Raw genomic sequence first — 18,056 nt, 5'->3', positions numbered from 1 at the left:
TAGCGGGCTTTATTTACTTATTACCATTGCCCCTGACCTGCTTCCCTTACTGTAGAATAAATAAAAAAGCTGAGTACGACACTTTAATAACCCCACTGAAGAAGAAGAAGAAGCTGCCCGGCCATGACAACGAGATGAAACAATATGAAAAGATAAACAGTGTGGCGCCATTGATAAGCAAAGTGTGTGAATAACCAAGAGGAGAAGGACCTAGGAAGCCGTACAGGTCAATATAAGAAGAGGTCACAGTGATAGAGGTGAGATACAGACGTGAGATCAGCCGCAGCATCCCTCATCTCTGACATATCGTTAATACTATCTCGTTATTCTTATTCTATCGTTTATTTATCCATCCTGTTACACTTTTTGAGCGATGTAGCGATCTGAAAAGGACGTAGGAAGCCATACAGGTCAAAATAAGAGGAGGTCACAGCGACAGAGATGAAATAAAGACCTGAGATCAGCCGCAGCATCCCTCTCATCTCTGTTATCTCGTTACCACCCGATGTTCTGGCCCTCAGCACCACTCTGTTACACCTGTTTAGCGATATAACGATCTGAAAAGGACCTAGGAAACCATACAGGTCAATACAAGAAGAGGTCACAGCGACAGAGATGAGATAAAGACCTGAGATCACCCGCAGCATCCCTCATCTCTGTCATCTCGTTACTACCCGATGTTCTGGGCCTCAGCATCACTCTGTTAACTTTTTTTTAGCGATATAGCGAACTTAAAAGGACCTAGGAAGCCATACAGGTCAAAATAAGAAGAGGTCACAGTGATAGAGGTGAGATAGAGATGTGAGATCAGCCACAGCATCCCTCGTGATCTCATCTTGTTACTACCTGATGTTCTGACCCCATAGCATCGCTGTCACACCCTTACAAGGCCGGACAAGTAAACTAGAGTCTTTGATTAGGTCATAGTGATAGATTCAGGTCAATTTAAGAAGAGGTCACAGTGATAGAGGTGAGATAAAGATGTCAGATGACCCTCAGCATCTCAGCATCATACCAGCAAAAATAATTGATGTGATGGACATATCAGCAGATTGTAACCATAGAGATTAGGGAGTAGAAGATTCTGAATGATATTTGACACCTGTATTTCTCACCTGTTACATTTCCTCTGCAGATAATTAGATGAGAAAGTCCAGACAGAATAGATAGACCCTAATGACAGACATGACAGCACCCTAATAACACATACCTATCTGGCACAGGAGATACCGTGACCCTAATAACAGCCCCAAATGACAGGCACTTGATGTCAGACTCAGTAACAGGCAGAGCAGCATCCTAATGACAGGCTTTGTTATGTTATGAGTTTTGAAATGTTTGCCTAAATAATAACTGTTTTCTTTGTCATCCTGTACTTGGCAGGTCCAAGGCACCATGGAGCAGAGTGTGGTTGCCAGCTGCCACAAGCACCGCCGCACCACCCTGGAGCGCATCGAGAAGTACATCAGCCACAACCAGTTTAAGGACGTCAACCTGAGAAGCAGACTGTTCCCTGCGGCCAAAGTGGTGGACAGTATGTTGACCCTCACTGCTTTTGTTGACGGGGCGAGTTCTATCAGGGAGATGACCTTTACAATGGCCTTTCTAGGGGTCTGATACTCACTCCTGGCTGTCAACTTCTTGCATTTCTCTTCCTTTCCAAAAGTAACATTTTTTTTTAACTTTATTTAGTCCTTAGAAATATATACCGGTATTAGACAACACTCACACCGGACTCCACAAGGGTCTGATATTCACTCCTAGCTGTTAATTTCCTGCATTTCTCTTCCTTTCCATTAGTTTAATATTTTCTTCACTTCTTTATTTATTCCTTAGAAATATACATTTGACAACACACACACTGGCCTTCCCGAGGGTCTGATATTCACTCCTGGCTGTTAACTTCTTGCATTTCTCTTTCTTTCCACAAGTAGAATAATATTTTTCTCACCATTTATTCCTCAGAAATATTTATTAAAAAAGTGTTTTGATGAATTAAGAGTGTTGATAAGCTTCTTAGTTGTCTCTGTCAGATATTGCAGTTTCATGGCTTGTTAGCAGAGAGGGTCAGGGAACTTCATGTACTCAACCCAGTAGCTGCGGGGATCATGTTTCTTAAAGGCTTCTCCCTCTAAGCGAGAAAAATGAGGAAAAATCAGCACTCACACAAACCATTTCATATCAATGCATTTGTGATCAGTTTATGCTTCATCTATTTTGGGGGGTTTATATCATGGCAAAAATTTGGCCTGTCGCTGGTGCACGGTACAGCCACAAATTTGGATGTCGCTGCTACTGGGTTAAAATTAGCCTCAGGAAGGGAATGAATAATAATGTAACCTGAAATTCTGACTCACAAGATGAAATAGACTCCAAATCAAAGTTATGTATATTCATCTGTAAAGCCAGGTAAGCTTCTTTATAAAGGAATCATGCATAATCTTTTCATTTGATAGACAGGCACCGCTATAAGCACTTGCCTGCACCATGATGGGCTTGGGTCAACCGCCAGGCCCAACCAGAAAGCGTACCGGTAATACAAGCTAGGACGTAAAAAAAAAACAAAAAAAAAAAAAAAATTGGAGCTCGACTTAGGCTGAGGAATAAGCCATGGTGTTGGCGCAGGGTGAGGCTAACAGTGCCATGTGTTACCTGTGCAGGGTTGCTCCACTGGGCCGTGCCGGGGAGCCGAGGGTCATGGGAGGAGTGGCCCTTCAGGAAGGTGGTGACACAGGACTTCCAGCCAGTAGCAGCGGGCCAGTCCTTTGGGCCGCTGTGGAGCACGCACTGGTTCAGGGTGAGTGGCAGCAGTCCCTCTTGTAGCTGTTTTGTGCTTACCTATTTGTATTTACCTATTTGTATTTACCTATTTGTAGAAGAGTGTATTGGGACACCTCCACCCAAAATCGACCTCTCTTTTGCCCTCCCCACCTTTTTTTTCTTTTTACAGCTAAAGAAACAGCTCAAGGGCAACGAAAAAAGGTGTAAAAAGAAAAAAGCAAGCTAATCGCTGCTCCCACAAGAACAAAAGTAATGAGCGGCCATAGGAGAGGTCAGTTTTGGGAGGAGAGGTGTCTTGATGTCTGTTGTGGGAGCGGTGAGTAGCAGGCTTTTTTTGTCTACACTCTTTTTGTTGCCCTTGAGCCGTCTCCCTTGTTGTAAAAAAAAATGCACCTGCAGCCGTGACTCCCTGAGGTGTACAGGTGTGTGTGTGTGTCTATTCAGGTGGAGGTGGATGTCCCTGCGTCCTGGGCCGGCGAGGAGGTGTGGCTGCACTGGGTGAGTCAGGCGGAGGCGCTGCTGTGGACCAAGGATGGGGAGCCAATGCAGGTGAGTCTTGGAGCTTTGAAGAGGTGTACATTATTATTATAAAGACATACACTATTGATTAGCTATAATGCAGCCAGAGGAGAAAGGAACCACTGAATAAGTCGTATATTATAAAACATTTTGTCGCCCAAGAACTCACATTTGTCAAGGCTTTTGTAGGAGTTGTGGGCATTTCCAGGGGTAATTTTATGACCCTGGTGATAGTTTGACCCTTCTTCTGTACAGTGAATCTAAGAAACATATATTTGACAAGGCATCCATAGGAGTTGTGGGCATTTCCAGGGGTAGTTTTATAACCCTGGTGGTAGTTTGCCCCTTCTTCTGTACCGTGAATCTAAAACATATATTTGACAAAGCTTTTGTAGGAGTTGTGGGCATTTCCAGGAGTAGTTTTATGACCCTGTTGGCCTGGTGGTAGTTTGACCCTTCCTCTGTACCGTGAACCTAAGGAACACATAATTGGTGAAGCTTTTGTAGGAGCTGTTGGCATTTCCAGGGGTAGTTTTATGACCCTGGTGGTAGTGTAACCCTTCTTTTGTACCATGAACCTAAAGAAACACTCTCATTAGAACCTGACTGACTCCCTCTGTGATCTTTAGAAATAGCTGCTTATAATACCGACCAATGTCCTAAAAATGTCCTACCACCATTACTCTTTATTAGACATGTAAAATTAGGGAAAACAGTAATTGGAGAAGAGAGTGAAGACAGTAATTCAGGCAAAGGGTACCATAGCCCTGCACCCAAACCTTCACCTATAATTTTTAGCACACTGTATACTCATAGCTCTGTTTGTTAGGCAAAGGTTAATGTCTCCAGCTATATCTATTATTTTAAGCACACTGTATAGGTACTCATAGCTCAGTGTGTCAAGCAAGGGTTGGTGTCTCCAGCCATATCTAATGTTTTAAGCACACTGCATACTCATAGCTCAGTGTGTCAGGCAAGGGTTGATGTTTCCATGCAGGGTTTTTCACCGGGGGGGCGGCACCTCAGTCCCCTTCAAGGCGCCACGTGCACTGGGGACTCGGAGCCAGACCAGAGCCGCACCGATTACCTCCTGCACAAGCGCTGGGACGGCTTGGGGCATACCCTGGTGCTGTACGTTGAGATGGCCTGCTGCGGCATGTTTGGCGGCGGCAAGGACGGCATGATCAGTGAGTTACGGGGCTTGTAGTGAAGATTTTGAATGGAAAATAAAAGGAAAAATGTTCATGTCTGGTCAGATTAGGTTAGGTTAGCTTAGGTTAGGTTAGGTTAGGTTGGATTAGGTTTGGTTAGATTAGGTTAGGTTAGGTTTGGTTAGGCTAGGTTTGGTTAGATTAGATTAGGTTTGGTTAGGCTAGGTTTGGTTAGGTTTAGGTTTACCTTCAGCTTTCTCCTTTTACAGACACTATCAAAAACACTGACCAAATTTTGTAGGTCACTTTCATTTTTTGCAATGAGCTTGCTCTTGCTCAGCCACATTTCTTTCTTGAGTTTTCTTAAAAAGTTCCCTTTTCTTTTTTACTATCCTCCTTATCTCCTCTGTCCACCATGAATTTCCTTTTCTTTTTCCATCTCTCACCACTTTCATCCCTACCACTTTTTTTGTTGTAGTTACCATTATTTTTCCAAAAACTTTTCAATATTTGTACTATCTTTTACACTTTCCCATTTTCCACTCAAGGCCTCTGCCATTTTACATTTATACTCATCTTTTATTTCTTTTTCCTGTAACTTTTCTGTCTTAAGGTTTGGTTAGGGTAGATTAGATTAGGTTAGGTTAGGTTAGGTTTGGTTGGGTTAGGTTACATTAGGTTATGTTTGTTTAGATTAGGTCAGGCCAGGTTAGGTTTGGTTAGGCTAGGTTTGGTTAGGTTAGATTAGGTTAGGTTTGGTTAGATTAGGATAGGCTAGGCTAGGTTTGGTTAGGTTAGTTTTTAAGTTAGGATAGGTTAGGTATGCTAGCAATAAAGGAGTGTCATGTCAGGTCAGCTTAGGTCATGCCAGCAATAACATGAAGAAAAAGGAGTGCTATCATGTCAGGTTAGCTTAGGTCATACCAGCAATAAAATGACCAAAACGGAGTGTCTTCAGGCCCCTCAGACAAGGATCGGACCTTTGCTGTGGAGGCCGTGGAGGTCAGCACCCGTGACCGCAAAGTGTTCAAGCTGCTGACTGACCTAGAGGTGCTGCATGACCTGGCCTCGACCCTGCCCCTGGAGGACCCCCGGGGCCACCAGGCGCTGCACACGGCCAACCACATCGTCAACGCCATCGTCAAGGACAACCTCAGGCAATGCTCCGTCTCTTGATGCCATTATTTTTTTTCTGACCCTTGAGAATTATGAGGCTTAAGGCACCATTTCTTAACCCGTCCTCTGCGATTGGCACAGATTTGGCCTTCACTGGTAGCCTGGTAACGTACACTCATAGGTCTTTCTCTGCCTCTGTGGTGGATAGTGGAGTGTTTCCCATGTAGTATTGGTGTGCTGGATATCCCTTCACTGTTAGCCTGGTAACATACACTCCTAGGCCTTTCTCTGCCTCTGTGGTGGATAGTGGAGTGTTGCCCATGTGGTATTGGTGTGCTGGATATCCCTTCACTGGTAGCCTGGTAACATACACTCCCAGGTCTTTCTCTGCCTCTGTGGTGGATAGTGAAGTGTTTCCCATGTGGTATTGGTGTGCTGGATATCCCTTCACTGGTAGCCTGGTAACATTATACTCCCAGGTCTTTCTTTGTCTCTGTGGTGGATAGTGAAGTGTTTCCCATGTGGTATTGGTGTGCTGGATATCTCTTCACTGGTAGCCTGGTAACATACACTCCCAGGTCTTTCTCTGCCTCTGTGGTGGATAGTGGAGCGTTTCCCATGTGGTATTGGTATGCTGGATATCCCTTCACTGGTAGCCTGGTAACATTATACTCCCAGGTCTTTCTCTGCCTCTGTGGTGGATAGTGGAGTGTTTCCCTTGTGGTATTGGTGTGCTGGATATCCTTTTACTGGTAGCCTGGTAACATTATACTCCCAGGTCTTTCTTTGCCTCTGTGGTGGATAGTGGAGTTTCCCATGTGGTATTGGTGTGCTGGATATCCCTTCACTGGTAGCCTGGTAACATACTCTCCCAGGTCTTTCTCAGCCTCTGTGGTGGATAGTGGAGTGTTTCCCATGTGGTATTGGTGTGCTGGATATCCCCTCCCAAGGTGCGGGACGTTACATTTTTCTTCATTGAATTGTAGCAGCCACTTTTTGTTCCACTTCTGTAGCTTGGTGAGGTCTTCATCAAGGGGTTAAGAGGTCAAGGGGTTAAGTGTATTTTTCCTGACCTGAGAACCATTTGGAACCATGCATGCCTACTTACTGACCTCTAGATGCACCCCAATGGCAGTGTCTGTATTCTCAGGGAGGCGAGTGAGTTGGCCGACAGTTTCTTTGCCAAGGGTAATGGGGGCCTGGCACACACGCTGGCCCTCATCGGAAACTGCCACATCGACACTGCCTGGCTCTGGCCCTACTCAGAAACAAAGAGGAAATGTGCCCGCTCCTGGTCCTCTACTCTGGCCCTAATGGAGGAGTACCCAGAGCTGAAATTTGCTTGCTCGCAGGTAATTGTGGGGATTTCTCTCTCGTGTCCAACTTTGTAATGCAAGAATTTATCAGTGTCTTTGCTCTCTCATCTCTTTCATCTCTAAGTTCGGGAGAATGGACTTAATTTCTTAAACTATATATATTTAATTCTTCCAATAGTCTTCTTCTTCTTCTTCTTTTTCTTCTTCTTTTTCTCGTTCAATTCCTTCTACTATATATATTCATTCTTCTTCTTCTTCTTCTCCTCCTCCTCCTCCTCCTCCTCCTCCTTCTTCTTCCTCTTCTTCTACTACATGCCTATCATCACCCCCCCACCCTCCCTGCAGGCCCAGCAGCTCTCATGGGTCAAGACGCACTACCCAGGACTCTTTGAGAGGATCCGCCAGCAAGTGGATGAGGGGCGGTTCATCCCTGTGGGCGGAACATGGGTGGAGATGGACGGACTCATTCCCAGGTGGGTGGAGGAGGTGGTGGTGGTTGTGGTGGTGGTTGTGGTTGTGGTGGTTATGATGATGGTGATTGTAAATTGCTTTTTTTAAATTTTTATCCTCCTCCTCCTCCTCCTACACCTCCTCCTCCTCCTCCTCCTATCCTTGGGTCATTGCAGTGGAGAGTCCTTCATGCGCCAGTTTCTGTATGGTCAGCAGTTCTTCATGAAGGAATTTGGCGTGAAGTGTCAAGAGTTTTGGCTGCCAGACACCTTTGGCTACTCGGCGCAGTTCCCACAAATCTGCAAGGTAAGGAGGAGGAGGAGGAGGAAGAGGAGGAGAAATTGGAGGTGTTGTCTGGGCTTGCAAATGAGAGGATAGCTTGTTTTTTAGAGGAAAGGAGGAGGAGGAGGAGGAAGAGGAGGAGAAATTGGAGATGTTGTCTGGGCTTGCAAATGACAGGATAGCTTGTTTTTTAGAGGAAAGGAGGAGGAGGAGGAGGAGGAGGAAGAGGAGGAGGAGGAGGAGGAAGAGGAGGTGGAGGAAGAGGAGGAGAAATTAGAGGTGTTGTCTGGGCTTGCAAATGACAGGATAGCATGTTTTTTTAGAGGAAAGGAGGAGGAGAGGAGGAGGAGGAAGAGAAGGAGGAGGAGGAGGAGAAATTAGAGGTGTTGTCTAGGCTTGCAAATGACAGGATAGCTTGTTTTTAGAGGAAAGGAGGAGGAGGAGGAGGAGGAGGAGGAGGAGGAGGTTTAGGTATTGTCTAGTCTTGCAAATGACAGACTATATATTTTTTTTCAATTTTTTTACAGGAAGGAAGGGAGCAGGACAGAAAAAGCACGTTAGCAAAAGAAATAATATAAGAAAGTCAGTGTAAATTCTTCATAAAAAGTCCATTGGTATATATTTACGCGCGATTCCCTATTGCCGTCCTCAGCACTTTGGTATCAGCCGCTTCCTGACACAGAAGCTGAGTTGGAGTCTTCTGAACAAGTTCCCACACCACAACTTTCTCTGGGAAGGACTTGACGGCTCAACCATCCTGGCGCACTTCCCACCAGGGGACTCCTACGAGCTGAGAGTCAGGTGTGTGCGTATGTGTGTGTTTGAAGACACCCTAAACCTAACCTAACAAAACCCCAAACAGTTACCATATGTCTTGACTCAGAATATTTATATATGCTTCCATACTAATGAGACTTTCTATACAACAAAGCAAGGTCATTCTTTGTTGATTTATACCATAAGGGGCTGGCTATCATGTGTGTGTGTGTGTGTGTGTGTGTGTGTGTGTTCCTCAGCCCAGCATCACCCTTGCCCCCCTTACCTCCCCCTCCTGCAGGGTGAAGGAGGCCTTGCACACAGTAACCAACCTGCAGGACAAGGGACGTGTCAGCACCTCAGCCTTCCTCTATGGCCACGGCGATGGTGGAGGCGGCCCCACGAGACCCATGCTGGAGCGTAGCCGCCGCCTCAGGGATGTGGACGGCTGCCCCAAGTACGTAGGTGGGGTGTCGTGACGGCTCCTGATTTTATTTATTTTTACCCTTGACTCCTTAAGCTTCTTCCTTTGCTGTAAGAAAAATAATGTGGCACTGGTCATGTCACAATAGCCAGGTTATATCCTCCAATTTCCTGTCCTTATACTGTACTCAGGTTGCAATACTTTGACGTGAGTATTGAAGAGAAAAGGTTCAGGTAAGTCTTCATAGTTCCCTTCATTCCTGCTTCCATTTCACAATAGACAGGTTAGATCCTCCAATTTCCTGTCCTTCTACTTTACTCAATCCATCCGCTGCGATTGGCACGGATTTCGCCTTCACTGGTAGCCTGATAACATACTCTCCCAGGTCTTTCTCTGCCTCTGTGGTGGATAGTGGAGCGTTTCCCATGTGGTATTGGTATGCTGGACATCCCTTCACTGGTAGCCGGGTAACATACTCTCCCAGGTCTTTCTCTGCCTCTGTGGTGGATAGTGGAGTGTTTCCCATGTGGTATTGGTGTGCTGGATATCCCTTCACTGGTAGCCTGGTAACATACTCTCCCAGGTCTTTCTCTGCCTCTGTGGTGGATAGTGGAGTGTTTCCCATGTGGTATTGGTGTGCTGGATATCCCTTCACTGGTAGCCTGGTAACATACTCTCCCAGGTCTTTCTCTGCCTCTGTGGTGGATAGTGGAGTGTTTCCCATGTGGTATTGCTGTGCTGGATATCCCTTCACTGGTAGCCTGGTAACATACTCTCCCAGGTCTTTCTCTGCCTCTGTGGTGGATAGTGGAGCGTTTCCCATGTGGTATTGGTATGATGGATATCCCTTCACTGGTAGCCTGGTAACATACTCTCCCAGGTCTTTCTCTGCCTCTGTGGTGGATGGTGAAGTGTTTCGCATGTGGTATTGGTATGCTGGATATTCACTCCCAAAGTGTAGGACTACATTTTTCCACTAAATTGTAGCAGCCACTTTTTGTTTCATTCCTGTAGCTTAGTGAGGTCTTCTTGTAGGAAATCCGCAGTCAAGGGGTTAAATTGCAATACTTTGGAGTGAGTGCTGAAGAGAAATGGTTCAGGTACTTCCTCATTCACACTTCCCTTCCTTCCTGCTCCTCTGTCACCCCTGCAGGATGGAGCACATGAGCCCAAGTGACTTTTTCGACCGCCTGGAGTCTGAGCGTCACAACCTCTGCCGCTGGGTGGGCGAGCTGTACCTTGAGCTGCACAACGGCACCTACACCTCGCAGGTACGCACACAGACACACACACACACACACACACACACACACACACACACAAGAAAAAAAAAGTAAATAAATAAATGAAATAAATAAAAATATATAAAAAATAAATAAATAAAGAAAGAAAGAAATGAACCTTGCAGGTACACACACACACACACACACACACACACACACACACACACACACACACACACACACACACACACACAAATAAAAAAAATTAAAAGATGAATAAATAAATAAATTAGAAAATAATATCTATCTATCTATCTATCTATTTATCTACCTATCTTATCTATCTTATCTATATATCCTATCAGTGTTTCTATTTCTCTCTCTCTCTCTCTCTCTCTCTCTCTCTCTCTCTCTCTCTCTCTCTCTCTCTCTCTCTCTCTCTCTCTCTCTCTCTCTCTCTCTCTCTCTCTCTCTCTCTCTCTCTCTCTCTCTCTCTCTCTCTCTCTCTTGATCACCCCCTCTCTCTCTCTCTCTCCTCTCTCTCTCTCTCTCTCTCTCTCTCTCTCTCTCTCTCTCTCTCTCTCTCTCTCTCTCTCTCTCTCTCTCTCTCTCTCTCTCTCTCAGAATACAGAAGAAAGACACACTTGAGTACGCTGCCTGACACTCTGGTTTGGGCAAATATGAGCTAGCTTGCCTCTTGTGATTCTAGAATATTTAAATCGCAACTGCTTTCGAATGCTCCGTTTTGCTACTGGATTACCCTTACTTCCCAAACAACCCTTGATTCCTAACAGTGGCAATAGTAACTCTTAGCCTCTCACTAGCAAGACAAAACAAAAAGTGATGTCTTAGTGAAGGAGAGGTTGTGATATGGCCATTAGTGTTGTCTTAATTAGTTTGTTATGTAGAGGGTATGCCTGTAGTCTCCTGTAGCCTCCTCTTGTAGATTCCTGTAGCCTCTTGTAGCCTCCTGTAACCCTGTGTTGTTATTGTGGTCCCTTGTAGCCTCCTGTAGCCACTTCTAGCTTCCTGTAGCCTCCTGTAATCCTGTGCTGTTGTTGTGGTCTCCCTGTAGCCTCCTGTAATCCTGTGCTATTGTTGTGGTCTCCCTGTAGCCTCTTGTAGCCTCCTCTAATCTTGTGCTGTTGTTGTGGTCTCCCTGTAGCCTCTTGTATTCTTCTGTTGCTTCCTGTAGCCTCCTGTAACCCTGTGGTCCCTCCAGGCGTCAGGCACAGCTGGGGGAGGCGTGGCGTAAGGTGCTGCTCAACCAGTTCCACGACGTCATTCCCGGCACAAGCATAGGAGCCGTGTACGAGGACTCGGACCGGCTGTACCAGGAGGCCATGGATGCTGCAGAGGGCGTGAGGTCGTACTGCTGTAATCTGCTGTTCAAGGGTATGTACAGTCGTGGCTGTTGTCACTCGGACGCCAGAGCTGGGCTCTCTGTTTTACTAATCTTTTCAATTTTTTACAAATTCATCGTCCATAGCCACCTCACTCTCCCCGTACCTGCCTTCCCCGCTCCTCCTCGTCCCTGTCTTAACGGCCCCAAAATTTCTTCTGATGAGAGTGTGAGGTCAGCCCCTGAGAACAGGTGACACACACACACACACACACACACACTCTCTCTCTCTCTCTCTCTCTCTCTCTCTCTCTCTCTCTCTCTCTCTCTCTCTCTCTCTCTCTCTCTCTCTCTCTCTCTCTCTCTCTCTCTCTCTCTCTCTCTCTCTCTCTCTCTCTCTCTCTCTCTCTCTCTCTCTCTCTCTCTCTCTCTCTCTCTCTCTCTCTCTCTCTCTCTCTCTCTCTCTCTCTCTCTCTCTCTCTCTCTCTCTCTCTCTCTCTCTCTCTCTCTCTCTCTCTCTCTCTCTCTCTCTCTCTCTCTCTCTCTCTCTCTCTCTCTCTCTCTCTCTCTCTCTCTCTCTCTCTCTCTCTCTCTCTCTCTCTCTCTCTCTCTCTCTCTCTCTCTCTCTCTCTCTCTCTCTCTCTCTCTCTCTCTCTCTCTCTCTCTCTCTCTCTCTCTCTCTCTCTCTCTCTCTCTCTCTCTCTCTCTCTCTCTCTCTCTCTCTCTCTCTCTCTCTCTCTCTCTCTCTCTCTCTCTCTCTCTCTCTCTCTCTCTCGGCATTGTTCTTCTTCTTCTTCCTCTTCTTCTTTCTTCTTCTTCTTCTCCACAAACTCAATAATGTCTATGCGTGCCTATCGTAATAAATATAGCCTCAGAAATGCCCCAAACTCATCTGAAACCCCTGTCAAATGTATTATAATTGCATGTATCTCTGCTTTTCCAAAATGGGATGGTCGTGAAGGGCTGATGGCAATCAACACCTTTCCGGGGGAGGTGACAGAGGTGGTGGAGGTGGATGAGGAACACCTTCTAGAGATCTATGTGAATGAGCCGCCGTGCTAGAAGGCTGGTCGGCTCAGGACAAGTTCATCCAATCCACGGGCAGGTTGGGAAGTACTACGTGGCTGTGGTGGCTCCGGGCATAGGCTGTTCAAGGCAGTTCATGCCGCTCATGAATCCACCGGTAACTGTCTGTAAGTAAGAAGTGACTATGCTTTCGTTTTTCTCCTTTTTTTTTTTCTCAAGCTGTTTTCTTTGCCGTAAAAAAGGATGATGCTTGTGACTTGTGACACATTTGTTTGTTTGTGTGTTTGGTTCTTTCCCAAAACTGTGTGGATGGACTTGTGGGTTGCTGTCCATTTTTTTGTTTTTTAATTTTTTGAAATTTATTTATATTTATTTTTTTGAGGTCAAGTTTAGGGGAGGGGGTTGGGAATGGAGTTTAACATGGGTGCTGGCCTTGAGGTGACTCCTACACACACACACACACACACACACACACACATACACACAGTGGTCAGTCCCAAATTGCTACATCCTTAATTGCACCTCCATTTTGCATGAATTTCTCTGTATTTTCTTATATTTTTCCTCCCCCTCCCTTCTCTCCTCCTCTGGCAACTCTGTTTCATCATCCATTCATTCTTAATCCACTGTACCGTAAAGAGAAATCTATTGGAAGCCTCTATAGCATTGTCTCCTATGCGTCAGCCTTGGAGAACAACGTCTTCAAGCTCGCAAATGACTTCATCAAGGCAGAGATCAACATGGAGGGGCAGGTGAAGAGCTTGAGTCTGAATGGTGACACCATGATATTTTCAAGCGGTTCAAGGTGGTCGGAAGGCAGAGGAGCCGCTTGAGGTCGCTCCGCTGGTCCACCAAGGCGTGGTAACCAGGTGGTGCTGTTCGATGATATTCGCTATACTGGGATGCCTGGGATGTCATGGATTACCACCTGGAGACTGGCAAGGTGCTCAACGAAGGGTGAGTTGATAACCTCCACAAGACATTGATCTCTCTTTCGCCACTCTTCTAAACTCTCTTTTTTTTTACAGGGGTAGCGAGCGGGCTTTTTCTCTCTTAACCCGTCCGCAAGGATTGGCATGGATTTGGCTTTCACTGGTTGCCTGGTAACAAACAGTCCCAGGTCTTTCTCTGCCTCTGTGGTGAATAGTGGAGTGTTTCCCATGTGGTATTGGTATGCTGGATATCCCTCCCAAGGTGCAGGACTTTACATTTTCTTCATTGAATTGTAGCAGCCACTTTTTGTTCGTTCCTGTAGCTTGGTGATGTCTTCTTGTGGGAAATACACACTCAAGGGGTTAATCCATCTGTCTTTGCAGGAGAGTGGACATGTGGATCAGAAAGTGGAGCTGGTGGAGGCGGGCGCTGATGGCAAAGCTGAAGTGGACCCTCAAAATCAGCGAGCAGTCCACTCTCGCCCAAGAAATATCACTATCGGCAACCAGTTCCTATCTGGAGTTCAAGTGTCACGTCAACTGGAATGAAAACATAAGTGCCTCAAGGTTGCTTTCGACACGGCACTTTTCGTGGCCAGCGTCGCCTCCTTGACACCCAGTTTGGCTTTGTGGGCGGCCGACACACACCAACACATCCTGGGGCGCCGCCAAGTTTGAAGTCTGTGGCCACAAGTACGTCTGAAGCGGATTTTTAGATGTTCTTGTTGTGTTCCGCTTTTCTCCTTTTTTCTTCTTTCTTCTACAGCTTTTTCATCTTATTTTTGTCTTGTTTTTGTTTCCCTCTTTTTCTTCATTTTCTTCTTTTCTTTCTTTTTCGTCCTCATCTTTTTCTTCTCCTTTTTTTTTCCTTTTCTTTCATTTTTTTTTCTTCTTCTTCTTCTTCTTGACCATCTCTCTTACTACTACTACTACTACTACTACTAATAATAATAATAACAATAATAATAATAATAACTAATAAAGGCAATGCTCTCCGTCAGGTGGGCAGACCTTTCGAACCCAACCTTGGCATTGCTGTGCTGAGTGATTGCAAGTATGGATGGACTGCACGGGGCGGCATGCTGATGCTGTCACTGCTGCGCTCACCCAAGGCTCCTGACGCTGAGTGTGACATGGGCACCCACACCTTTGCCTATGCCCTCATGCCCCACAGAGGTTAGAGGCATGCTTGTCACCACTCAGTCAGCCTATTTATCTATCTCTATCTCTGTCTCTATCTTTAACAAAGCTTTCATAGGAGTTGTGGGCATTTCCAGGGGTAGTTTTATGACCCTGGTGGTAGTTTGACTCTTCTTCTGTACCATGAACCTAAAGAAACACTCGTAACAACCCGATTAATCTCCTTTTCGGCCTATGGAAATAGTTGCTGTTAGGGAAGGAAGCACCTGAGAATACCAATTTGAGGTGGAAGTCTATCTATCTATGTATGTGTGTGTCTATTCAGTGAGTGTAATACATTGCCACACCCTGCAGTGAAGTGTAATATGTGTGTGTGTATTTATCTACATATCTCACTGTCTTTAGTATTACCACCTGTCTTACACAGCTCTCCTTTGACAATACAGTTCAGTGAGTGTGATATATTGTCACACCCACCATTCTTGAGATTATCGCATTTCGAGCATCACCTATCCTGGCTTCTCACCCTTTAAATATCACCAGGAAACAAGAATAATTAACCAGTTCAATGATAACAACATAAAAAGCCAGTTATCGGGGCACAGGAGAGTTTTTGGGTTGGAAATTGGCAGAGGTGAGCGGTACTGAAAAATCAGTAATGCTGTTGTGGTAGTCTTGGCACTTTTTACGGTGTAGTGCAGTTCTGAAGTCTTGATTCGTGATAGTGCGGTTCCATTTTTCTTTCCCAGTGTGGTATGCAGTGTCTTGGTAGCTTCATGTGGTAGTCATAATAAAGAATACTTCAGTGCCTTTCTTGGCTATCCAAACAAAGGAAACATGCTTAAAATAGTACAATGAAAAATCGGCCGTCACCACGGACAGGTCCAGGGTTGAAATGACTGGCACCGCGTAGGTTAAAGAAGACTCGCAGTGTAGTAGTTTAGTTTGTCTATTTAGTATTTAATTTTGAACAATAACTGAAAAGTCAGATTGATTGAATCACTGATTCTGATGACTGATACCAATTGACTAATTGAGTCCAATTCACTGTAAAAAAACACATTTATGTGAGCATGTCGTGCTGCAAATGTCATCTTCGATAGTTTTCAAAGTACCGCAAAAAGTATCGCAGGATTTTTTAGTGCAGTCCGTGATAGTGCAGTATTTTCAGAAATTTTGCGGTAGTGTGGTACTTTTTTTGTGATGCGGTACTACCGCACTACTGCACTAAGTACCACACTTGCCCACCTCTGGAAATTGGGAAATATGAGAAACTGAGTACGACAATCTGGCAACGTTGGTCACCCCTTGCAGTGAAGCGTAATGTGTTCCATGTCTTTGCTACAGGCTCAGGGGACAGGGCGAAGGTGCAGCAACGTGCATATGAATTCAACAAGCCTCTGTCTGTGTTTCCGACAACTTCAGAGTAAGTGAAAGAGTGGGGGTGGGGGGGTGGGGTGGGGGGGGGAACAGACTGCCTTTGTAATTATGTATATCAGGACAGTGTTTTTCTGCCTTTTCTTCTATAATTATTTGATGTGTTAGTGGTGGTGGAAGGCTTTTGATCTTACAAGTTATTTTTCTTCCTTCCTTGTTTGGTGAAAGAAAGGGAAAAATAAGTTTGTGAAAGCCGAAATCTGTTATATTGAGGTTCGTATAAGTGAGGATTTACTGTACAACATATTTTTCCTTGCGTAAATTTTTCCTTTTGATGATTTTAAACTAGCGACACAAGCAAGCACCTTCATCTTTTTTCTTCTTCTTTTTGTTCTTTTTTCTGTCTTCTTCTTTTCTTCTTCTTCACCTTCTTCTAGATGGCGCCACTATAAACACTTGCCTGTGCCCTGGTGACGGACTTGGGCCAGGGCGTAAAAAGATAACATAAGTAAATAAAAAATAAAATAATAATGAAAAAAACCTTCCATCTCACAGCAAAGTTGGCGAGGTGTTCTTCGCTAAAAGTCATTCCATCCATGTATGCATTTTGAAGGAAAATTTTATGTGCGTTTTTAGCCTGTGTGTAAAATTACATAAAGTTCATGTGCGTATTTATATTCCTGTGTGCGCATATATTTTTTTTATGTGCGTAAATAAATAAACAAAATAACAAAAAAACAACAACTTCATCTCACAGCATAGTTCGCAAGATGTTCTTCAGCCTGGAGGGGGATGGAGCGATGATCGAGGCGGTCAAGTTGGCAGAGGATGGCAGCGGCGACGTGGTGGTCAGGGTTCACGAGACCTTAGGCAACAGCACCAGGGTCAAGTAAGTGTGTCTGTATTTATTAATTTTGTATGTTTTGTATGTTTGTGTTGTATGTTTGTTTGTATGATTATTTATTTTGTATGTATATGTGTATGTTTGTATTTCTTTCTTTTGTCACAAGAGACCAAGCAGACCAAGGGCAGACATTTCAAAACACATTGCAAGTTTATTTGTAGTTTTTTTTTCGGCTTAAGAGACCAGACGGACCAAGGGCAAGCAGCTCCCAAGACTCAGAGAATTTATTAGAATTTATTTTTTATGCTATAGGAGACCAAACAGACCAAGGAGAAATGGCTTACAACACTGAAGGTTTATTAGGATTTATTTTTTATGCAATAAGAGACCAAGGAGAAATGGCTTACAACACTAGAGGTTTATCAGGTCTGTCTCACCAAGGGCAGACAGCTCCCAAGATTGTAGGTTCATTATATAGACAACATTACTCATTAGATAGCAACATTATTCCAAACTGTGAGAGACTGAAGACAGAGATAGAGATTGATTATTATACATTACTATAGCACCACAGTGACATCTCTTCCATTCACGTAGACTGAGATTGCCGGATGAGCTTAAGCTGAAGGAAGTGTTTCTCTGTGATGGCTTAGAGGAACCTGTGGAGCAAGTTCCGCTGGAGAAACCTGCAAAGAACTACTCTGCGTATCCCGAGCTCAGCCTGTCGCCCTTCAAAATTGTCACCGTCCGTCTCTGTTACTCCTCGAAATCCAATGTGCTGCCCTCGTAAACCAGTTGCCTTAGACGTATGGCAAGCTGGTGGCCTAATTGTATGTCAGCCTCGACCTGTCGCCCTTCAAGATGGTTAGCGTCAGCCTCTCTTACTCATGAAGCTCCAGTGTGGTGCCCTAAGAAACAAACTGCCAGCCTTTTTATTTTTTGCATCAATGAAAACGGCTAAAAGGCAGGACAAACAGACATCAAAAGCCCTTAGGAAATTAGTGTTTGCTCTTTCAGTTTCCCTCAAGTAGAAAAAATGGCTCGGGCAGTTTGTTGGCGAGGGTGACGATATGTGGCTGTGTGTGTGCGTGTGTGTGTGTGTGTGTGTGTCAATCTTGTTTTGAAATTGCCTTAGTTTTTACCTTGTAATAGTCAATATTATAAACCATTTTTCTAGAGTATATTTGAAAAGAATGGATTTTTACAATTAATCCACTATGTACTACACTTGAAATCCACTTTGTACCTTTGTAAGACTCAATAATATAAACCATTTTTCATAGGAGCCTATAAAGAGTGGATTTTACATGAATTAATCCACTTTGTACACTTGATATCCACTTACCTTTGTAAGACTCAATATTCTAAACCATTTTT

The 18,056-nt window shown here is 44.7% G+C and overlaps 1 protein-coding gene across 1 annotated transcript; it reads left to right on the top strand.

Moving 5' to 3' along the window:
* Positions 1–81: 81 nt before the first annotated feature.
* Positions 82–17,827, top strand: LOC126997823 (alpha-mannosidase 2C1-like). The gene is given in 22 exon segments (XM_050859034.1): positions 82–257; positions 1,384–1,534; positions 2,661–2,797; positions 3,226–3,330; positions 4,298–4,487; positions 5,410–5,608; positions 6,718–6,919; positions 7,229–7,356; positions 7,510–7,639; positions 8,268–8,416; positions 8,673–8,828; positions 9,949–10,111; positions 10,638–10,666; positions 11,241–11,613; positions 12,466–12,553; positions 13,071–13,160; positions 13,939–14,011; positions 14,320–14,336; positions 14,339–14,494; positions 15,806–15,884; positions 16,593–16,724; positions 17,277–17,827. Coding segments are annotated over 21 exon segments (2,928 nt in total). The 5' UTR covers positions 82–257; positions 1,384–1,395; the 3' UTR covers positions 17,470–17,827.
* The last annotated feature ends 229 nt before the right edge of the window (positions 17,828–18,056 follow it).

Source organism: Eriocheir sinensis, chromosome 13 (assembly GCF_024679095.1).
Source record: "Eriocheir sinensis breed Jianghai 21 chromosome 13, ASM2467909v1, whole genome shotgun sequence".
In the NCBI taxonomy this organism is placed as follows: domain Eukaryota; kingdom Metazoa; phylum Arthropoda; class Malacostraca; order Decapoda; family Varunidae; genus Eriocheir; species Eriocheir sinensis.
Note: the sequence above shows the minus strand (reverse complement) of the source record. Positions and strands in the feature narration are given on the sequence as shown.